Source organism: Nuphar pumila, chromosome 14 (genome assembly GCF_984573655.1).
Source record: "Nuphar pumila chromosome 14, dmNupPumi1.hap1.1, whole genome shotgun sequence".
Taxonomy (NCBI): Eukaryota; Viridiplantae; Streptophyta; class Magnoliopsida; order Nymphaeales; family Nymphaeaceae; genus Nuphar; species Nuphar pumila.
Genome location: NC_143262.1, coordinates 34385623 through 34405241, shown reverse-complemented (window position 1 = coordinate 34405241; position 19619 = coordinate 34385623). Strand labels below are relative to the sequence as shown.

Below are 19619 nucleotides of genomic sequence, written 5' to 3'. Positions count from 1 at the left end.
AGACATTCATGGTTTACATCAATTCAAATTTTTAAAATTCAGGAACATAATTGGAAACGGCACCTGCTACTATTGCTATTCATTTTTCTTTCACACCATTTGCCTGTCTTATGATGATAGAGTTCTACAGAACTAATATTCACCAGTGAACCCAATCATAACTTAACCTCAGCTGTCAGCGATAGAGAACAATCAACACCAAGTATCAAAGCTTCAAGTTCAAATTCACTACCATGAAAATCCAGTATATCATATGGCAGTAAAAAAAGATATAAAAGGAAGGAAAAAAACTCAAAAAAAGGTCCTCGCAGTATAACCAAACAGGCAGAAAGCATAGATAGGGGAAAACATGGGCAAAGGAGCTTCAGTTCATGCTAACAAAGGCTACTATGATAAGCAGGAGAAAAAAGAAAAAAAAAAGATACTCTCAACCACAACTCAATCCTCATCCTCTTCGTCTCCATCCCCACCAGCAGCCTTCTTGGATGCAGCCTTGAGATTCTTTCGCTTGACACGGCCAGGGCGTCCTCCACCTAGTGGGCTTGTCAGCGAGAAGTCTATGTGTTTCTGTGAATCCACACGCACTAGAAAAGATGGAATGTTCACCACTTGCCTACCAACCCTGCCAAACAGGACAATGAATAAGTTAAGCGCTAAATTACAGTCATACAATGTTCTCCTTCTAGGATACTATCCATTCCATAACACTAGAAACCAGCTAAGTTCAGGCACATGAATGATGTAGATGGTAGAGCATAGGATGAGACAAATCTCTATTTATAACTTCAACAATGGCTAAATGTTATATCTGCACATCTGGTAGAGGCCACTTGTGAATGCCACCAAGTTAACGGGACATCACTGAAATGAAATGGGGATCTTCGAAACACGAGCTTAGATTCACAAGGGCAAGTGTCAAGAATGACACTAAAGCATAACCGTTAAAAAGGGTATAACTGAAAACAAAATAAAAATAAAAATGTATTCTTTATTGATATGAAAAACCAATTGCTTAAGAAGCATTGGAATGAAATAAAAGAGGGGCTGCACCCCTTTATATACACAGATGAAAGAGGACTCAATAGAGCTGTTGGACTGTGTGTCCAACAGCTCTATTGCTAGTCAAGTCTGGACAGGACTTGACTAGCAACCGTCATTCTAGTTCAAACTGAACTAGATGACATAAAGACAAAAAATAAAAATAAAGGAAAAAAATTACAGAAAAGAAAGAAATGAAAAATGTATTTATATATATACATGTATATATGTATATATATATGTATATGTATATATATATATGTACAGTTTTACATTTTAACACTCCCCCTCAAACTTACGGTACACTGAGCAAAAGTTTGTCTAAGAGAAAGTGAAATCGAGGAGCAGCGAGAGGCTTTGTAAAGAAGTCTGCTAACTGATATTTTGAAGTGACATATGGCAGATCAATTATCCTATGTAGATATTCCTCTTTGACGTAGTGACAATCCATTTCGATGTGTTTGGTGCGTTCGTGGAATGTTCTGTTACTGACAGTGTAGATCGCACTTTTGTTGTCACAACACATTTGTGAAGCCTTTGTTGCTTCAGCTCCCATGTCAGCAAACAGTCGTCGGAGCCAAACTACTTCCATGGTTGTGGTTGTCATGGCTCTGTATTCAGCTTCGGTGGATGAGAGAGATACCTTCTGCTGCTTTTTACACCTCCACGAGATCAATGATTCTCCTAAAAAGATACAAAAGTCAGTGGTTGAGTGTCTGTTATTGGAATCACCTCCCCAATCAGCATCAGTATATGCAATTAAATCAAGAGAAGAGAAGGAAGATAAGAAAAGTCCCCGTGAAAGAAAGGACTTGATGTATCTGATAATACGCATGAATGCTCCCATATGAACAGAAGTAGGAGCATGTTGAAATTGACTTGCTGTGTGAACAACATGTGCTATATCTGGTCTGGTAATGAATAGATAAGAAAGTGCCCCAACAAGCTGTCTGTAAGGAGTAGGGTCTGCAAGAAGTTCTCCATCATCAATCTTCATTTTAACATTAACAACTTCTGGAGTGTCAACTTTCTTATTATCAGTAATACTAGACCTAAAAACAATATCAAAAGCAAATTTAGTCTGAGATAATAAATATCCTCTAGGAGAATAAGCAACTTCAATGCCTAAAAAATATCTCAACAAGCCCAAATCAGTCATTTCAAAATGAGATTTAAGAAGTGTTTTGATTGTTTCAACTCCCTGTTTATCGCTTCCGGTGATGATCATATCATCCACATAGAGAAGAAGCACAATGATCCTTGCATCAGAATTTTTAATAAACAAAGCAGTGTCAGTTAAACATAATTGAAAACCAATATCAATCATAACACGACTAAACCTATCATACCAAGCTTTTGGTGCTTGTTTAAGTCCATAAAGAGATTTTTCTAAGCGAAGGACTTTACCCTTAGGAATACTTAGACCAGGAGGGGGTTTCATGTATACTTCTTCAACTAGCTTTCTATTTAAAAAAACATTTTTGACATCTATTTGAAAAATAGACCATTTTTTGATAAAAGCTATGGCAATTAAGGTTCAGACAGTTGTCATACGAGCCACCGGAGCAAAGGTTTCTTCATAATCAATCCCATATTCTTGGGCATAACCTTTGGCTACTAAACGGGCTTTATATCTTTCAAGAGTACCATCACTCTTGGTTTTAATTTTATAAACCCATCGACATCCTATAGTTTTCTTTCCTAGAGGAAGGTCTTGAATATTCCATGTAGAAGCCTTTTCAAGTGCATCTAATTCAGCTTTCATGGCTTCTATCCATTTGATATCATTTTTTGCTTGAAAATATGTGGATGATTCTTCATATAAGTGAATTAATGCAATAACTGCCCTATATGTGGGTGAGAAAGACTCGTATGATACAAACTTTCCTGGAGGCCTTGAGACTCGGGATGATTGTCTAGTTGGAATGTTAGAATATTTTTCAAGTGCACATGGAGGATTAGACTCTTGTCGCCTGGAATATTGAATACTAGTATCTCTATGAACTTCTTCATTTTCAACATTAAGATCAATAATTCTTTGATCATCAAAGATACAGTCAAGGTCATATTCATCAGATGTTGATGTTAGATCTAACAAAAAAGAGTACTCAGTGACGTCTTTTAATTTTCTAAAATCAAAGAAGTTCTCCTTTTCAAGAAAGGAAACATTTCTAGACACATATAGTTTATTATTTTTGAAGTCAAAACATCTATAACATTTCTGGTTTTCAGCATATCCTAAAAAGGCACAGGGAATCACACGAGGGAAAAATTTATCATTTTTGTCAGTAAATATGAAACATTTGCACCCAAATATTCTTAGTCTAGAGTAGTCTGGAGAAATGTTCATAAGTTTTTCAATGGGAGTGATATTTTGTAACGAAGAAGATGACATCCTATTAATGAGATAGGTGGCAGTTAAGTCAGCTTCTGCCCAAAAGTCTTTCAGGACTTGATTTGCTATTAATAAAGTCCTAGTGGTTTCTATAATATGACGATGTTTTCGTTCTGCCAGTCCATTTTGTTGAGGTGTATAAGAACAAGATCTTTGATGTGTGATGCCATGCAATTTAAGATAATTTTGAAAATCTGTGGATGAAAACTCTCCCCCTGAATCTGTGCGAAAAATAGTAATATCATTTTGAAACTTGTTTTTAACCATATTATCAAAAGTTTGAAAGTATGAAAATACTTCAGACTTATGTTTGAGAAAGTACATCCACGTATGTCGGGAGAAATCATCGACAAAAATAACATAGTAAACAAATCCTCCTTTAGAAATTAATGGTGCAGGACCCCAAACATCTGAGTGTATTAATTCAAGTGGTCTTAAAGAGAAAAAGGTTCTGTTCTGAAATGGTAATCTTTTCATTTTGCCGAGAATACAATCTTTACAATCAAATGATTCAGAGTTACAAAATTTCCTTAGATTTGAAAAATGTTGGATTTTGGCTATATGTGGGTGACCAAGTCTCTTATGCCACAGTTCCAACTCTATTTTTTGAATATTATAACAAAACGCTTTCTTCGGCATTTCCAAAAAATCCATGTAATAGAGTCATCTTCTCTATGGCCATCCCCAATCAGCTTGACTGACTGGCGATCCTGTACCCAACAACCATGAGAAGAAAAAGAAATATTACACCCATAATAAAAAATTTGAGATACAGATAAAAGATTTAAATTTAATTTGGGAACATGTCTAATTTCTGGAATAAAAAATTTCTTTGTTTTATAATTTTTTTCAAAATTTCCTATTCCTTCTATTTCAAGAGAAGTCCCATCAACAATAAAGACCTTTGACACACTTGTTTTATTTTTAACACATTTGGATAGACTTTGATTATTTGAGGTCATATGAAAAGATGCACCAGAGTCAAGAAGCCAAGAAATTTTACCTAGATCATAAAAAGATGAGGTTGCTGCGTCGGTTGAAGCTTCAAATGAGGAAGAGGCACATTCGATGAGAGGCTGAAGAATCTCAGTTGGGCCAGGGAAACTGGTGCATCCTGATCTTTAGGCTTCGATCCAGCAATTGCAGCTCTTTTTTCTCTCAGCTCCTTAAGTTTGGGACATTGTGGCCTGTAGTGTCCTAATTCATGACAATGATGACAAATAACTTTCTTCTTATCATAGTCACCATTTTGTCGGTTAAAGTGAGGAAGTCTATATGATTCCCTGGTCTAGACACGGCTAAAACGGAATCATCTTTAATTTTTAAAGAACCTTTCCGGAGACGATTTTCTTCCATTGTTAACTCTTCAATAGTTTCAACAATAGAAGGATTTTTTTTCCGGTGAAGTAGGGCCGATTTAGTGGTTTCAAATTCCGGCCTTAATCCAGTGATAAACTGGTAAAAATGTTCAGCATCGAGTTGTTTCTGACGAAGCTCGATGTCTTCGACACAATGCCACTTTGGTTCTAAAAGGGAAAGTTCTTCCCAAAGTTCGGACAACCCATTGTAATATTCACGAATAGTTTTGTCTCCTTGTGTCATCATTCGAACTTTTTCTTGGAGGTTGCACACGTGTGCAATATCTTTAAGGGAATACATATTCTTAAGGTATTCTCATGCCTTATCGGCATGGTCAAATTTGGCAAGACTTGAGCATTTTTTAATGTCAACGCTATTGATAAGTCATGACATTATCTTCGCATGAGATATTCTCCATTCTTTCCATTTCTTCTCGTATGAGGCAATAGCCTTGATTTTCTCTTCTTTCGATAGAGGGACCTCTTTATCTCCCTCCTTTTTAGTAAGAGATAGCTTAGGTTCCGAATCGGAACCATCTACAATCCCCCATAGGCCTTCTCCCCATATATGGTGCTTCATGATTGAAGCCCATGTTACATAGTTCGTATCACTTAGTTTGATAGGCATGATGGTGACTTTATCATTGTCATCCATCAATTACAAGGAGAAAAAGAATAGGGATAGAAGAGAAACAAGAAGGAAAATGAAAAAGAAAGAAGAAAAAAACAATACAACAAGATGTGAAATCTTCCCCAATGAAGTGATAAAACACTTCTCTTCAAGTGGTAAACACTTTTGCAAATGGGCAAGGAAACCGAGGCAGCTTTTCCTCAAGATTTAGTACTTCTACGGCTCTGATACCATGAAATGAAATGGGGATCTTCGAAACACGAGCTTAGATTCACAAGGGCAAGTGTCAAGAATGACACTAAAGCATAACCCTTAAAAAGGTTATAATTGGAAACAAAATAAAAATAAAAATGTATTCTTTATTGATATGAAAAACCAATTGCTTAAGAAACATTGAAATGAAATACAAGAGGGGTTGCACCCCTTTATATACACAACTGAAAGAAGACTCAATAGAGTTGTTGGACACAGTCCAACAACTCTATTGCTAGTCAAGTCTGGACAGGACTTGACTAACAACTGTCATTCTAGTTCAAACTGAACTAGATGACATAAAGACAAAAAATAAAAATAAAGAAAAAAAATTACAGAAAAGAAAGAAATGAAAATTGTATTTATATATATATATAATAATATAATATTATTATATATATATATGTACAATTTTACATTTTAACAATCACAACCCACAGGTGGCATCCCTTGCTGCAAGGTTGAAGCTGGGTGTATGCCCCGGTGGGCAGGGGGGAACTCAAGGGCTTTACCAACCAGAGGCTAGTCGATGTGCGGTCAGTGATGGAAGGGTTTTTCCCTAGGACCATAAAAAAAAAGTTATATTCGTTCTAAATCAAGGTCCCGTTTGGCACCCCATATTGTGGATGAACTTCGATAGAAGTCAGTTTTGGGGATGACACAGTTTAGAAGTTCATATGTAGGATAAAGAAGTTCTTTGAAAACTGTAACTTGAAAGGACTTTTAAACATGAATGGTATGTTTGGCGCATTAGTTAAGAAGGCCTTCTAAAGCACGGATCTATCCAATATCAGAAAAAACCCTTTCAAGACCAAAACTTTATGTACAATGCAACAGATAACTGTGAACAACAAAGAAAGAAAGAGAAAGATCCTCCTACTCTTCTCGAAACTGTGAACAACAACAGATAACTGTGAACAACAAACCTTTCAAGACCATAGATCTTCCTACTCTTCTCGAAAGCATGAACATCTACATGCATCTTTGAGGAGGAAGGGAGACTCATGATCGTTGGGCTCAAGACTGGCCGCAAATCATTCAGTTATAAAATGCGAAATTTAGGGCGTGATCGTAGAGTTGGTATGAGCTCAAACAATTAAAGGAAGATGTTGAAGAGAAGGCAAGACGATGGTAGGTCTGGGGCAGAGAGAGAGAGAGAGAGAGAAAACCCTAAGCGACATCTCTCGCTCCTTCATGCTCCTTCCCATCCATGAAGAACAACTCCTTCCCATGAGAAGGAGCTTTTTCCTCCATCCTATTTTAATGGTTTAATCATGGGTCTCCACATGGGAAGGAGCCTTAAAGTTAACCATCCAAACACCTTCCCATCTAGAATATAGTGGGACCCATGCATGAAAGGCCTTCCAGGGCTTAAGAAGGGGTGCCAAACGTGGCCTAAGATTACAAGCTATGTCACATAGGTGCGGGTGCGGGTGCGGATGCGGATGCAGATGCGGCACTTTAAAAAAACTTGGGTGCGGGGGTGCGGGGAGGATATATATATATATATATATATATATATATATATATATATATTAACAGTTTTAAGTTAACACTATGTGTATTTGTGTGCATTTATGTATTTATATATATAATATAGATAACAATGGACTTGATTAGGGTTAACTGAATCTACTTTTGGATAGAAATGGACCTCAATGTGGTTGACTTCACCTAACACAAAGGAAGTTGTGTCCAAGTGTCGCACCCGCCTGGGTGCAGGTGCGACGCAGGTGCAGTGCCCTGTTAGAAGAGTCTGTGTGACACAAATTACAAGTGAGAGAAATAAGAGTAGTTCCACTAAATATCAATGTTTACAAGGAGAAAGATTACAAAAAGTTTGATAGGTTATGCTGGATATTCTGCATCAGTGAAAGCTAACTACCTAAGTAACTAACCAATCATTATGGTCTCCTAATCATCCTGACCAACAAATTCTTCAGGCCAGTAGGAATCAAAAGGTCAAACCTCCACCAATAATATCATTATTTTTAGAATAGATATGGTGTAAGAATTAATCTTACACCATGAGACCACTCAGAGTTGGTCACCAGCCACCATCCATCTCTCAAATGTGTTGCACTCAAAGCAACCGTAGGACCTCAATGTGGTTGACTTCACCTAACACAAAGGAAGTTGTGTCCAAGTGTCGCACCCGCCTGGGTGCAGGTGTGACATGGGTGCGTTGCCCTGTTAGAAGAGTCCGTGTGACATAGATCACAAGTGGGAGAAATAAGAGTAGTTCCACTAAATATCAATGTTTACAAGGAGAAAGATTACAAAAAGTTTGATAGGTTATGCTGAATATTCTGCATCAGTGAAAGCTAACTACCTCAGTAACTAACCAATCATTATGGTCTCCTAATCATCATGACCAATGAATTCTTCAGGCTAGTAGGAATCCAAAGGTCAAACCTCCACCAATAATATCATTATATTTAGAATAGATATGGTGTAAGAATTCATCTTAAAGCATGAGACAACTCAGAGTTGGTCACCAGCCACCATCCATCTCTCAAATGTGTTGCACTCAAAGCAACCACAGGTTTAGAGGAATGTTCCATTTAAAGGTGTGCTCTCAAGTCCCTGGGACAGAGATGAATTTGGGCTTGGAGGCCAGAACATTATTCTACTTTTTTCCAGCACAATCTACATCTGTTAGGAACTAGACTAATTCATTTAAGGTAAACAAGTTCTTGAACATTGATGATCAACATACCAAGTACCTAAAGAGAATATGAATTCGGGTACCTACCAACTTTGTGTCTGAGAGAAGGTATACACCAAATGCATGCTAAAACAAATTGAACATGAAAACATTATGGGTTTCAAACATAGATATGGCTCTACATAGAATCATTCTCAGAACAGGGACCATACCAATCATTGCCAGAACAGTGCGGCTGCTTATACACATGCACATAGATGAACAAGATGAATTAAAGAAACATTTGGGTTTGAATAACAAATTAGGGTCGTCTTAGATTAAATGGAATATTGGACTCCCAATCCGGAACACAAACCCAGCCCATAATTGCAGTGATTGAAATGATCCAATATCTGGACCTTGCTATAATGCCGAGATTCTTTCAACTAACAGCCACATATGCCAGAATTTCAAAATCCTGGAATTTCTAAGACAAACCTAAGATCAGCCACTATCCAAGTTCAGGACCTTAATAGTCAAGAATTTCAGCTTCAACAGAGTCCATTGAAAAAAAATACAACCCAATTGGAATATTTACACGATCAAGCACATTCAGCACTATCACTTTAGTGACAAAGAAGAGAGACCTTCCTCTTGAAAGAATAATAAATAACAATCCCTTCAATTGTTTCCATAAGAATCCTTGCAATGGAAACATTATTCATATGCCAAATATGCTACATATCACATAATTTATGTTGCATTATTCATGTTATAAAATTCTCAAAGAATGCAGTACTAATCATCTACACCACATGCAACAAAAAATAAAAATCCCTATACATATCACAAACTATTATTGTTAATGATACATGAATAACCAGGCTAGAATAACATACTCTGCTCACCTAAAAGCAAAGCGATGCATTTCAATTGACTATGCACCGTACCCATCAAGGCTATCTCATTACAAACACACTTCAATCACAGTAAACAAAATATATAAATCAAGATGACCACGAATGGCAAGCAAATATAAAGATTTTCTCTACCTGATATGCCTCTGTCTGATTAGCACTCGCGCGTGGTGGATCGACTTGGCCATCCCTGACTTGAACACGAGCGTCTGGAGGCGGCGCTCAAGGAAGTTCTCAACAGTGAGGGCCAGGACATAATCAAGTTTGTTCTGGCTCTCGTCTAGAAGCCCGTACTGGTTCATCCGCCGCAGTAGGGCATCGCCCTCAAAGATCCGGCGCTCATTCTTCTCATCAAGAGTGAGGAGCTCCCTGGCAGCATTCCTGATGCGGCTGAGAGCATACTGAACCCTCCAAAGCTCCCTCTTGCACCGAAGCCCGTATTCGCCAACTAGCTTCAGCTCCGCATCGAGACGCTCCTTCTCGTAGGGACGCCGGGGCTTCTTGAACGTCTTCCCATCTATTCAGACCACCAATTAGGGTTTCCACACATTGATCAGATAAAATCAAAACGAAAAAAACATTAGAAGGTTCTGAAAGAGATTAATAAAGCCATGAAGCCAATTTCACCATAAGGTAGCAAAAAGATCTATTGGTTGCCTAGAGGTAAATCCATCAACAATTTTTCATCAGAAAAAATGAAGGGGAAAACCAAATGCCAGGTAAAACAGAGACCCTAAACTTTGAGAATATCAAAATAGAGAGAGAGAGAGAGAGAGAGAGAGAGAGAGAGAGAGAGAGAGAGAGAGAGAGAGAGATTACAATTCCTATAGAAGCTAACGTGCACCATGGCTGTTGGACGAGAAGCCTCTCTCTCTGCTACAAAGAAGAAGGAGAGGGGTTTCTCTTTTTACGCTTATATTATAAGGTAGGTACATCCCCCTCAAAAACCCTAGCAAGGCCCCGTTTGGCCAGAGTGTCTCATATCGAAATTTTCTGTCAACTATAAGCGGATCAGGTTTCATCAGATCCGATTCTTGTAAATTACTTGTATAGTGTTAGATCCAAACTCCAACGGTATCTCATTTGGGTTCTCAGATTTGGGTCTATACCAAGTGAGTGTACATGCCGAAGTGATGTGGCTATTAACAACTCCGCCTAACCGCATGGTTCAACTAGAGTTGGGTTCAGATTTGGAGTCAAGTATGAAATCACAACTGATTCAGAATCCAAATATAAAAAGATCCAGATCCAAATGAGGTGTTGAAATATTGTCAAACCATTACCTGATTCTGTTTGTTAATTTGGTAATTCAGAGCTGCAGTGGAATACGAAACTGCAATCGAATTTGAATCCAAATGTAAAGTGGATCTGGATCCAACTTGTCTAATCAGTTTCTTATTATTTAGTTGTTACTTTAGTATTTTGAAAATGATATTTCATACATTAGTTATTGCAAGCTTCAAAGTGGATTTTTGGTTAGCAAAGATGTTCTTAGACACTCATATGCAAAGTTTAGTGCCTTATAAAATAGAAAATGACCTAATAATATAAATATAAAATAGAAAATGACCTAATAATATAAATGATACGTTTTGCTAAAAATATCACAATTTACCAAAATCCGCCCGATGACTAAAATCGCAAATAGCCAACATTTTTAGGATCTTTTTACCTTTCACATATGCAAAACTCATGAAGTTCACAAGATATATCGCTTTGCTCGTCGGGTATCACAAACTCTAACTTAGAAGGAGTTTTACATATTTTTTTTATAGTCCTTGAGAAGCGCACAAAAACTTATGTTATTTATTATATCTTCTCTATTAATCGTAAAATCATAAATACCTTAATAAAATCATATATTTTATACCAGTCACAAGATACCGTGTGAACCTCTTTTTTCCTTTCTTTAACTGTCACTTAAATATCTGTTTGCATATAGTTTTTGCGGTCTTCACAAAGCGTGAAAAAACAAGTTTTATGGACCTCTTTATGATCGTAACTTTGCAAATATCTTAGTAAAATCACATATTTTATACAAAAGTCGTTGGATACTATGCAAACCATATTTCTCTTTTCTTTAACTGTTACTTAAACGTATATTTACACCTTGTTTTTTGTGGTCTTCATGAAGTGCACAAATATAACTTATGTGAACCTCCTTTAATCGTAACTCCACAAATAACACAGTAAAACCACATATTTTATAAGATCACATATCTAATTGTACGAAGAAATGCAAATATATTACTAACTATGCAAATACCGCATATCTAAATGTGTGATATTCTTTTATGTTTGCGATTTTTTTACTAGAATAAATGCGACTCTTCGAGGGTATAAAAAGCGATTGTCTGCACCTAAGGCTATTTTCACATATTCTAGGTTTTTTTTATGGTTTCCTTCTTGATCTTTCATAAAAAAAATACAATGATTTTTTTGATAATTATTTTCGGCCACTTTTTTTGGCGATTCATCGATGGCACTTCATCATTGAGTTTTCCAGATTCATCGACAACTAGTTTTTCGGTAAGCATAATCTTAATGATGAGTTTTTTTGATAAGCACAATATTTCTAACGAGTTTTCTGGTAACCTTTTTTCTTAATGTTATAAAATACAGAGAACACTGAGCTTACATATTTCAACATTTTTCTATATTGTTGCATCTTCTTTCTTGTACCTCTCTTTATCCTTTATACAAAAATTACGTCAACAATCAATACCAAAAACATTAGGTTTTATTAACACCGTTGAATAATGATTCAACTGCTTGGTTTAATTACTTGAGGCTTTTGATTCTACGGTGAGATAACGAGTTAACCACACCTTGGTGATGGTTATGAGCACTTTCATCTTTTAAATTCTAAAGACAATGCAATTTTTTTTTTCTTATTTGATACAATTAAACATTGTTTGATGCTTTTTAAGCATGTTTTTTAGTTTAGCTTTTCTAGACTATATACAAACATCGTTTGATAGCTATGAGCACTTTCATCTTCTAAACCATAGAGAGTTGAAGCTCATGTTTTTAGTTTAATTCACTACTTAATTTTCTTTAAGTTATTTTGTATGCAGTGGTGTTGTTGCTGGTGTAATAATGACAACTACGATTACTAATTTATTCTCATTAATGAATAAATTTTGTACTTCTTAGTGATGTGTATACTTCAATATCAAATGTTAAATTTTGTGCATCTTAGTGTTGTGTTTGTAGAGTTTGACACAATGTGATGACTGAAAAGTCTATGTCTGAGGGGCCCACACCTACATCGTCTTTTAGTGTTGGAGCACAACAAAAAATATCAAAGAAGAAAAAATACGGGGTAATTATATGTACTATGATGTATGTAAGAAGTTTGACATGTGGATAGAGAGGGAGCCTACTCTAGAGCCAAAATGCTGGTTGTCCAATATTTACCACAACAAATGCAGGCTTAGTTATGAGATACCCCTAACAAAGAAACACAAAACACCTAAAATATTGGCCAAATTACAGTTACCAACTCCTAAGTTACACAAAACTGAAGCAGAATATGCAAAAAAAGGATAAAGAGTTTGTTGCTACAATCATGTCTCACATTTTGAAAGCATCTAAGGAGAGGAAGGCAGAGGTAAAAAAGAAGTTTAACCCATACACTCACTCTAAGGTTGTTGCTTACCTTATTGACCGGATAAATAAAACTGAAGACACAACCACGAAAAATTTGGATGATAGAGAGGCGGAGGAGGCACCTCAACAAGAGGAATGAGAGAAAGCATCTTAGCAAGGGGAGGAGGAACCTTAGCAAGGGGAAGAGGCACCTCAGTAAGGGAAGGATGTAGAGAAGAAAGTGCACACTTCGAGAAAGAGATCGAAGCGAGGAACAAGGTTTGATGCTCTTGGACAAATACTTTTGTCATTTATTATTTTGTAATTATTTATTATTTTATATTTAATCATTTATTAAATTGTCATATATATACCATAAGAGCTGCAAGGCGAGGAGAGTGATCGTACATGCCATATGTATCAGTTATACTAGTTCCAAGCACACTAGTGGTTCCTATCTTTATCAAAGGATGTGAAGGACAAGTTTGAACTATGCATTTAAAAAAATTCTTGAAGATCACACTATGGAACATTAGTTTCCCCCTTATAAATGTTGTTGTGCAATTTTGGAATGTGGCAACCAACACATTCTAGTTCAGAGATATTGATATGACTATCACATTGAGGACGTAACACTAATCACCAGATTTAAGTGTCATGGAGAGTCAGTGAATAGACATTGGTGGAGAGATTTGAAGCACATGTGTGGTATTTTTTTTAGTGCAAAGAATGATGTATTCCTAGAGGAAATGATGAGGTTATCATGGTTGATGAATCACTTTGACTCTATCATGTATTGGAGAAACTACCATGTATTGAAGGAAAGGCCGGTAGTAGTAATATCTGGGATAAAGAACTGAGAACATTTTTGCTCTACCTTTGGCAGATGTGTTTTCATCGTGATGAAAAGTCAACCATAGTTAGTATATTGAACTGGTGAGAGACTTGGATCTTGTTGAGCAATACGCATGGAGAGCAGTGACACTTGTATACCTCTATGCATGTCTGAGTAGCATGAGTACTAGAAGAATGAACATCACTGACATGTTGGTAATGTTGAAGGTAGTTAATTTTTTATTTGTACATAAATTATTGATTTAAACTAAAATATTATTTAATATTTTTGATGCAATATACTGTGTATTAATATGTGTTAATCATTGTATGAATCCCTACAGGTTTGGATATAAAAGCACATATTTATTGTAAGGCCTCTGAGAAGTCACATTCTCCCTAAATTTTCACGTGTTGCAAGGTGGAGTCAATTAAGCAACAAAGAAGGGACTAATAAAAAAATGTCTAGTCATCACATGGGCAATGCTCATTACTTAAAATTAGTGTGAACAATGACTAAGGCAAATGTAAGTATCCATGATAAGATTTCATACTGGTTTATAAGTAAGGCAATATAGGACTAACCATGAATGAAACTGTGTTATGTAAGTAAAGTTGTGCCCCTATGAAGACGCAGATGAGGAGAAGGAGAATTAAGATGTGGTTGTACAAGTAAAGGTCATTGCGAGGACATACATTTGGTTGTGCAAGCAAAGGCCAAATGGTCAATTGAGTGGTCCGACAATTTAGCTATGTTCAACAACTAACCGATCACCCTGACTCAATTAGCAAAACCGTCTCGCTGATAATAATGGATATGACAAAGGATTAGCCAATCTTATTCTTCAGTAAAATTTTAAAAGGCTTGTGCGACGGTGATGAAGACATCAACTTGTCCTTCATGGTAATTTATGAAGATAACGAGGATATAACTGCTCAATCCCAATATTTTGTAAGTAATCCCTCTAGAAAGAGGGTCATTAAAGAGGAGGAGGAACATGGGTTGATGAGTCAAAAGTGCAGAAAGACTGGAAGTGGAACAAATGTAGAGTTGACTCTTGCACAAGATGAAAATCACGTACTGAAAGATATACTTGCGGCAAAGGAGTCCATTATACAGAATCAAGCTGAACTTATCGATAACTATGCTAGGGTCATGAGGAGCTATGAGTGTGCCTGAGGCATATAGAAAAGTGAACAGTTTTTTATAATTATAAATTATTGTAATTAATTAAACAACGCTTTATAAATGTCTATAAATGCAAATGCGTGCTTTAAATATTGTATTTCTTGCAGGTCTTTAAATGTGAATGTTGGAGTTATAGAGGGTTGAAGAAAAAAAATATAGTTGTATATGTATGCATATCTTAAATATTGTGTTTTTTGCAGGTCTTCAAATGTGAATGTTGGAGTTATGGTGGTTGGAGTTATGTAGGGTTGAAGGAAGAAATATATATATAGTTTTATGTGTATCTATGCTGTAAATGTTGTGTTTCTTTCACAACTTCAAATATGAATGTTGGATATGTGGAGGTTCATTATTGAATGAACAAAATGAATGAGAATTATAACTTAGAATGAATAAACTGAATGACATGAATGAATATATAAACTACTTAATTTTTGAATAAATAAATGAATGCATGTATGAGCATATTTATTTTTGAATGAATGTATGTATAAGTATGTTTATTCAGTGATAAATGAATGAATAAGTGCCAAAATTGGTTCACGTTAAATGCAAAAAATGAATGTATGTATAAGCAAATACATTTTAGATTGAATGAAATGAATGAGTAGGTTTATTTTAAATGAATAAAATGAATGTATGAACTAGTTCATGTTTAATTGAATCAATGAATAATTGAATGCACGTATGAGTATATTTATTTTTGAATTAATGATTAAATGTTTGTATGAGCAAATCTATTTTTTAATAAATGAATGAATGCATGTATGAGCAAGCTCATTTTTTAATGAATGTATATATATATATATATATATATATATATATATATATATATATATATATATGCATGTTCATTTGATGATTTATGAATGAATATCATAGTTAGTTCATATTGAATGCAAAAAATAAATGTATTCATTTTAGAATGAATGAGCAAAATGAATGAAATATATATAATTTGAATGTAAATGTTTGCTAAATTATAACAAAAAATGATGGATTTATGATTTTAGGAAACTTCCTAAATAATTGTTGTAAATAATAATCAAGGGTTATGACTTTTGGGAAATTTGCAACTTCTTTCGGCTCATTTTAACTTTCCTCACCAACCTATTCTTATTAATAATTAAAATTGAATATCAACATATATATGACAGAACCACTACCTGAAATTGAATATAAACGCATAAACATGACTCAAGATATTTACAGGTACTTCAGACACCATAATTGCTTTATTGCTTAGGATTGGGGATGGGTTTTGAATGACTTTCTGTTGCCACATTTCTTTTTTGATTTATAAGTATTTATCGTGAACTACCTAAGATATAAATAAATAAGACATTAGAACAATTCAATTAAAAAAACTATATAAATACAAAAAAGGAATTCATTAAACAACTCCTAACGAATATAGATTTTGCAAACCATTAATACTCTAACATACTGTTATTTGTGCTTCTTTTTGCTAGTTATTTGTGCTTCCATAAGCCGCTAATATAAATTTATGAACAATGACAAATATATGTGATTTTAACCTAATTATATTAATTTCATATTCTCTTTTTAAGCATACAAAAGTTATAAAACATTAAACCTTAAATATTTAAAGAACAATGACAAAAATTCATAATTTACATCCTTAAAGTTTGACAATTTATAAAGTTTGATGGAAGCTAAGGTTTTTTAGGAACCACAAAAGATCTCCAACTATGATCATCAGTGACACAAAATTGTAGTTTAACAAATATTGAGGCCATCATTAACTACCTACGCAAAAAATCATCAATACACATTATACCAACATAGTTAACCCTAGCCTCATTACACCAATAGAGAAACACCAAAAAATAAATAAAGGACAAAAACACACACATAAATCACCTACAACACACACACACACATATAATAAACCTTAAACGATAAATTACAAGAAAAATATTAAATAAAATACAGGACAAGCAAACAATGACACAAATATGCAATGTCCTAGATGATGTTCATTTCAATAAAAAAGAAAAAAGTTCAGAATGAAAATAAAATAATATGCATATATATATATATATATATATATATATATATATATATATATATATATATATATTGAAGTAATAAGTAAAACCCATTAGAGGTATTTTAGTAATTTTTTCTTATGTAATTAGTTATGTTCATTAGAGGCACTTTAGGTTTTTATTATTTTTGTAATTTATTCTTTTTATCAAGGGCATTATAGTCCTTATAATGCTCTTGAAATAGAGTTAGATTTCTAGCTGTTGGGAGCACTTCCCAATGTCTCTTGTTTTCTTCTTTTTGTGTATAAATAGGGGTATAACCCTTCTTGCATGTTAAGCTTGTTCTCAAGTATTATCTCAAAAAAATCATTATGTTTTTTTATGTTGTTTCTGATATTCAGTGGCTTAAGGAAGGAGATAAGAACATGAAGTTTTTTATGGCTTCAGTGAAAGGTAGAAGGAAATTTAATAACATCCATAGGCTAGTAATTAATGATTGTTATGTGACTTGATAATACAACCTTTGAGAATGCATGCTTCCAATTTTTTCAATCTTTAATTTTGGAGGAGGAAGTTCGTTTGATTCGCTTCCGTGCATGGATGGCCTGATTGTGCCCCCTTATGAAAATGCATTGTTGTTAGCCCCTATTTCTAATGAAGTAAATAATGCAGAGATGAAAGGTGATAAATCCATTGGGGTTGATGGATTTCTGAGTTTATTTTTTCAAAAGCACTGCCACAATATAGGTAGTGATATTATTGTGGCTGTGAAAGATTTTTTTGCCAAAGAAAAAATCGTTAAGAATGTTAATTCAACTTTTGTATCCCTCGTTCCTAAATCCATAGATATAAACTTTCGTCCTATTTATAAAATTATCTCAAAGGTGATGGTTAACAGGATGAGTAGTATTTTGACATGGGCAATTTCAAGAAATCAGGGAGTGTTTCTTAAGGGAAAGGGCATCCATGAGAGTTTGTTACTTTCACATAAAGTCATTGATTCCATCTGTTATTAAGTTGAATTTATCTGAAGCATATGACAAGGTTTCGTGGAGTTTTTTGGAGAGCTCCCTTTTACGTTTTGGCTTTGACCCTTGTTGGGTGCATCACATTATGTTGTGTGTGAAAGACTGCTCTTTGTCGAGTGGTTGTGAATGAGAGCTCGGGTAAAAAGTTTTTTTAGCTCTAGAGGTTTAAGACAAGTGGATCCTGTTTTCCCATATCTATTTCTTATTGTTATAGAGAGATTTTTCAGGAGGCTGAATTGGAGTGGGGGGAATAATCAGTTAGAATCTATCCAGTTTTCCTTTTTAGAGCATAGAATTTCTCATTTATTTTTTCTCTAAGCATGAGGACTAGATTTGCACCCTTAAAAATATTTTGAAGGATTGTGCTGCAGGTATGAAAATCGATGACTTAAAATCCGTTATGGTGACCTTAAGTTTTGGTAATGAAGACGCTAGATGATTATCCTTGTTATTGGCAATTAGAAAAATTACCTATTAAATATTTGGGTTTGGGCAAATTGAATACTTCGTTGTGCGAGCCTCTTATTGCTAAAGTATAATAGCATATTGAATCTTGGAAGGCCAAATTTTTATCGTATGCAGATCCAAAATACTGTCCAACATCCCTCTCGGTGGTATATTTGGCCTGCGATTATAGGCTGTTAACTCAAGTTCGTTTGAAGAGGTTTGGGATTTCTCTACCCAATCAATGTCCCTTATTTCTTTAGCATAAGGAATCCCATGCTCATCATTCATTCTCATGTCCAGTATCTTATAGAGTATGGAATTATGTCTGCACGCTGTTTAAAAAGAACCAGAATGGTGTAACTGAGTTAAAATGGTGGAGGTCCATTAAATTTGAGCTATCTTGGCTTAAGGTGCGTTGGGATATGGCTTTTTATTTTATTATCTGGAATTTATAGAAGCTACGCGATAAAGCGTATCATGAGGGCAAGCTCCCAGGGATGCAGGTAATTCTTGAACTTATGCGGAAGGCATGTTCAGAGCAAAATTTAGGAACTAGTTTCATTTATTTGCCAAAAGAGGGATCATCTCAAATTCGGTTTGGATGGATGATGGGTGGGACATTGTTGTGAGATTTTCTTCTGCATCTTTTAGAGGCTATGACTTAGATTCTTGTGCAGTTTATGAGCGTAAGCCTAAAAAAGCATCATGCCTTGGTGCCAAATGAGGTCTCATTGTTGCAGACTTGTGTCTGATATGCAAACTTTTCATGTGATTGTTATTGCCAACAACTCTCGGTGGTGCAGGATGATTTCCGAGGCCAGAGAGGGGAGAGGTCATGTTGCTGATGTTAACGCATTTACTCATCATTTCCATATTGATAGGGTTTTGTCTAAATAGCTTTTATTGGCCATGGGCCAGGTCCTCTTGTCATGATTTATCTTGGAAGGACAAGCCGCTTGATTGTCTGCCCTTTATCAGAGATCAATTGCAATTCTTTACTTTATTTTTTAATAGATTTTGGGGTAACTGTTTAATGTTCTTCTTTTAAAAAAATATATAATTTAAATTTTAGGGGTTTTGTATTTTAATTACTAATTTAAAAATTTATTTAATGAATGCATGCTTAATTCATTTTTTTTGTCAAGTATGGTTTAGATTTTATGAGTTTTGTATTTTAATTATTAATTTAAAATTTTATTTAGTGAATGTATGCTTAATTCATTTTTTTTCTAGCATGATTTAGATTTTAAGATTTTATATTTTAGATGTTAATTTAAAAT

At 34.9% G+C, this 19619-nt stretch overlaps 1 protein-coding gene across 1 annotated transcript; it reads right to left on the bottom strand.

Annotated features, from left to right (window-relative positions):
• Positions 1-205: 205 nt before the first annotated feature.
• Positions 206-10178, bottom strand: LOC149816744 (small ribosomal subunit protein uS4y). The gene is made up of 3 exons (XM_089987454.1): positions 10058-10178; positions 9374-9755; positions 206-622 (listed from the first exon to the last, which is right to left on the bottom strand). The coding sequence occupies exons 1-3, from the start codon at positions 10083-10085 to the stop codon at positions 439-441; spliced, it is 594 nt and encodes a 197-aa protein (XP_089843580.1). The 5' UTR covers positions 10086-10178; the 3' UTR covers positions 206-438.
• Positions 10179-19619: the final 9441 nt, after the last annotated feature.

Bases quoted from the DNA above. Each gene is read 5' to 3' on its own strand.
- LOC149816744 (XM_089987454.1), bottom strand. From the start codon at position 10,085: ATGGTGCACGTTAGCTTCTATAGGAATT. The intron at 9,756-10,057 runs GTAATCTCTCTC...TGGTCTGAATAG, and splicing joins CGTTAGCTTCTATAGGAATT to ATGGGAAGACGTTCAAGAAG. The intron at 623-9,373 runs GTAGAGAAAATC...CCTGTTTGGCAG, and splicing joins ATCAGACAGAGGCATATCAG to GGTTGGTAGGCAAGTGGTGA.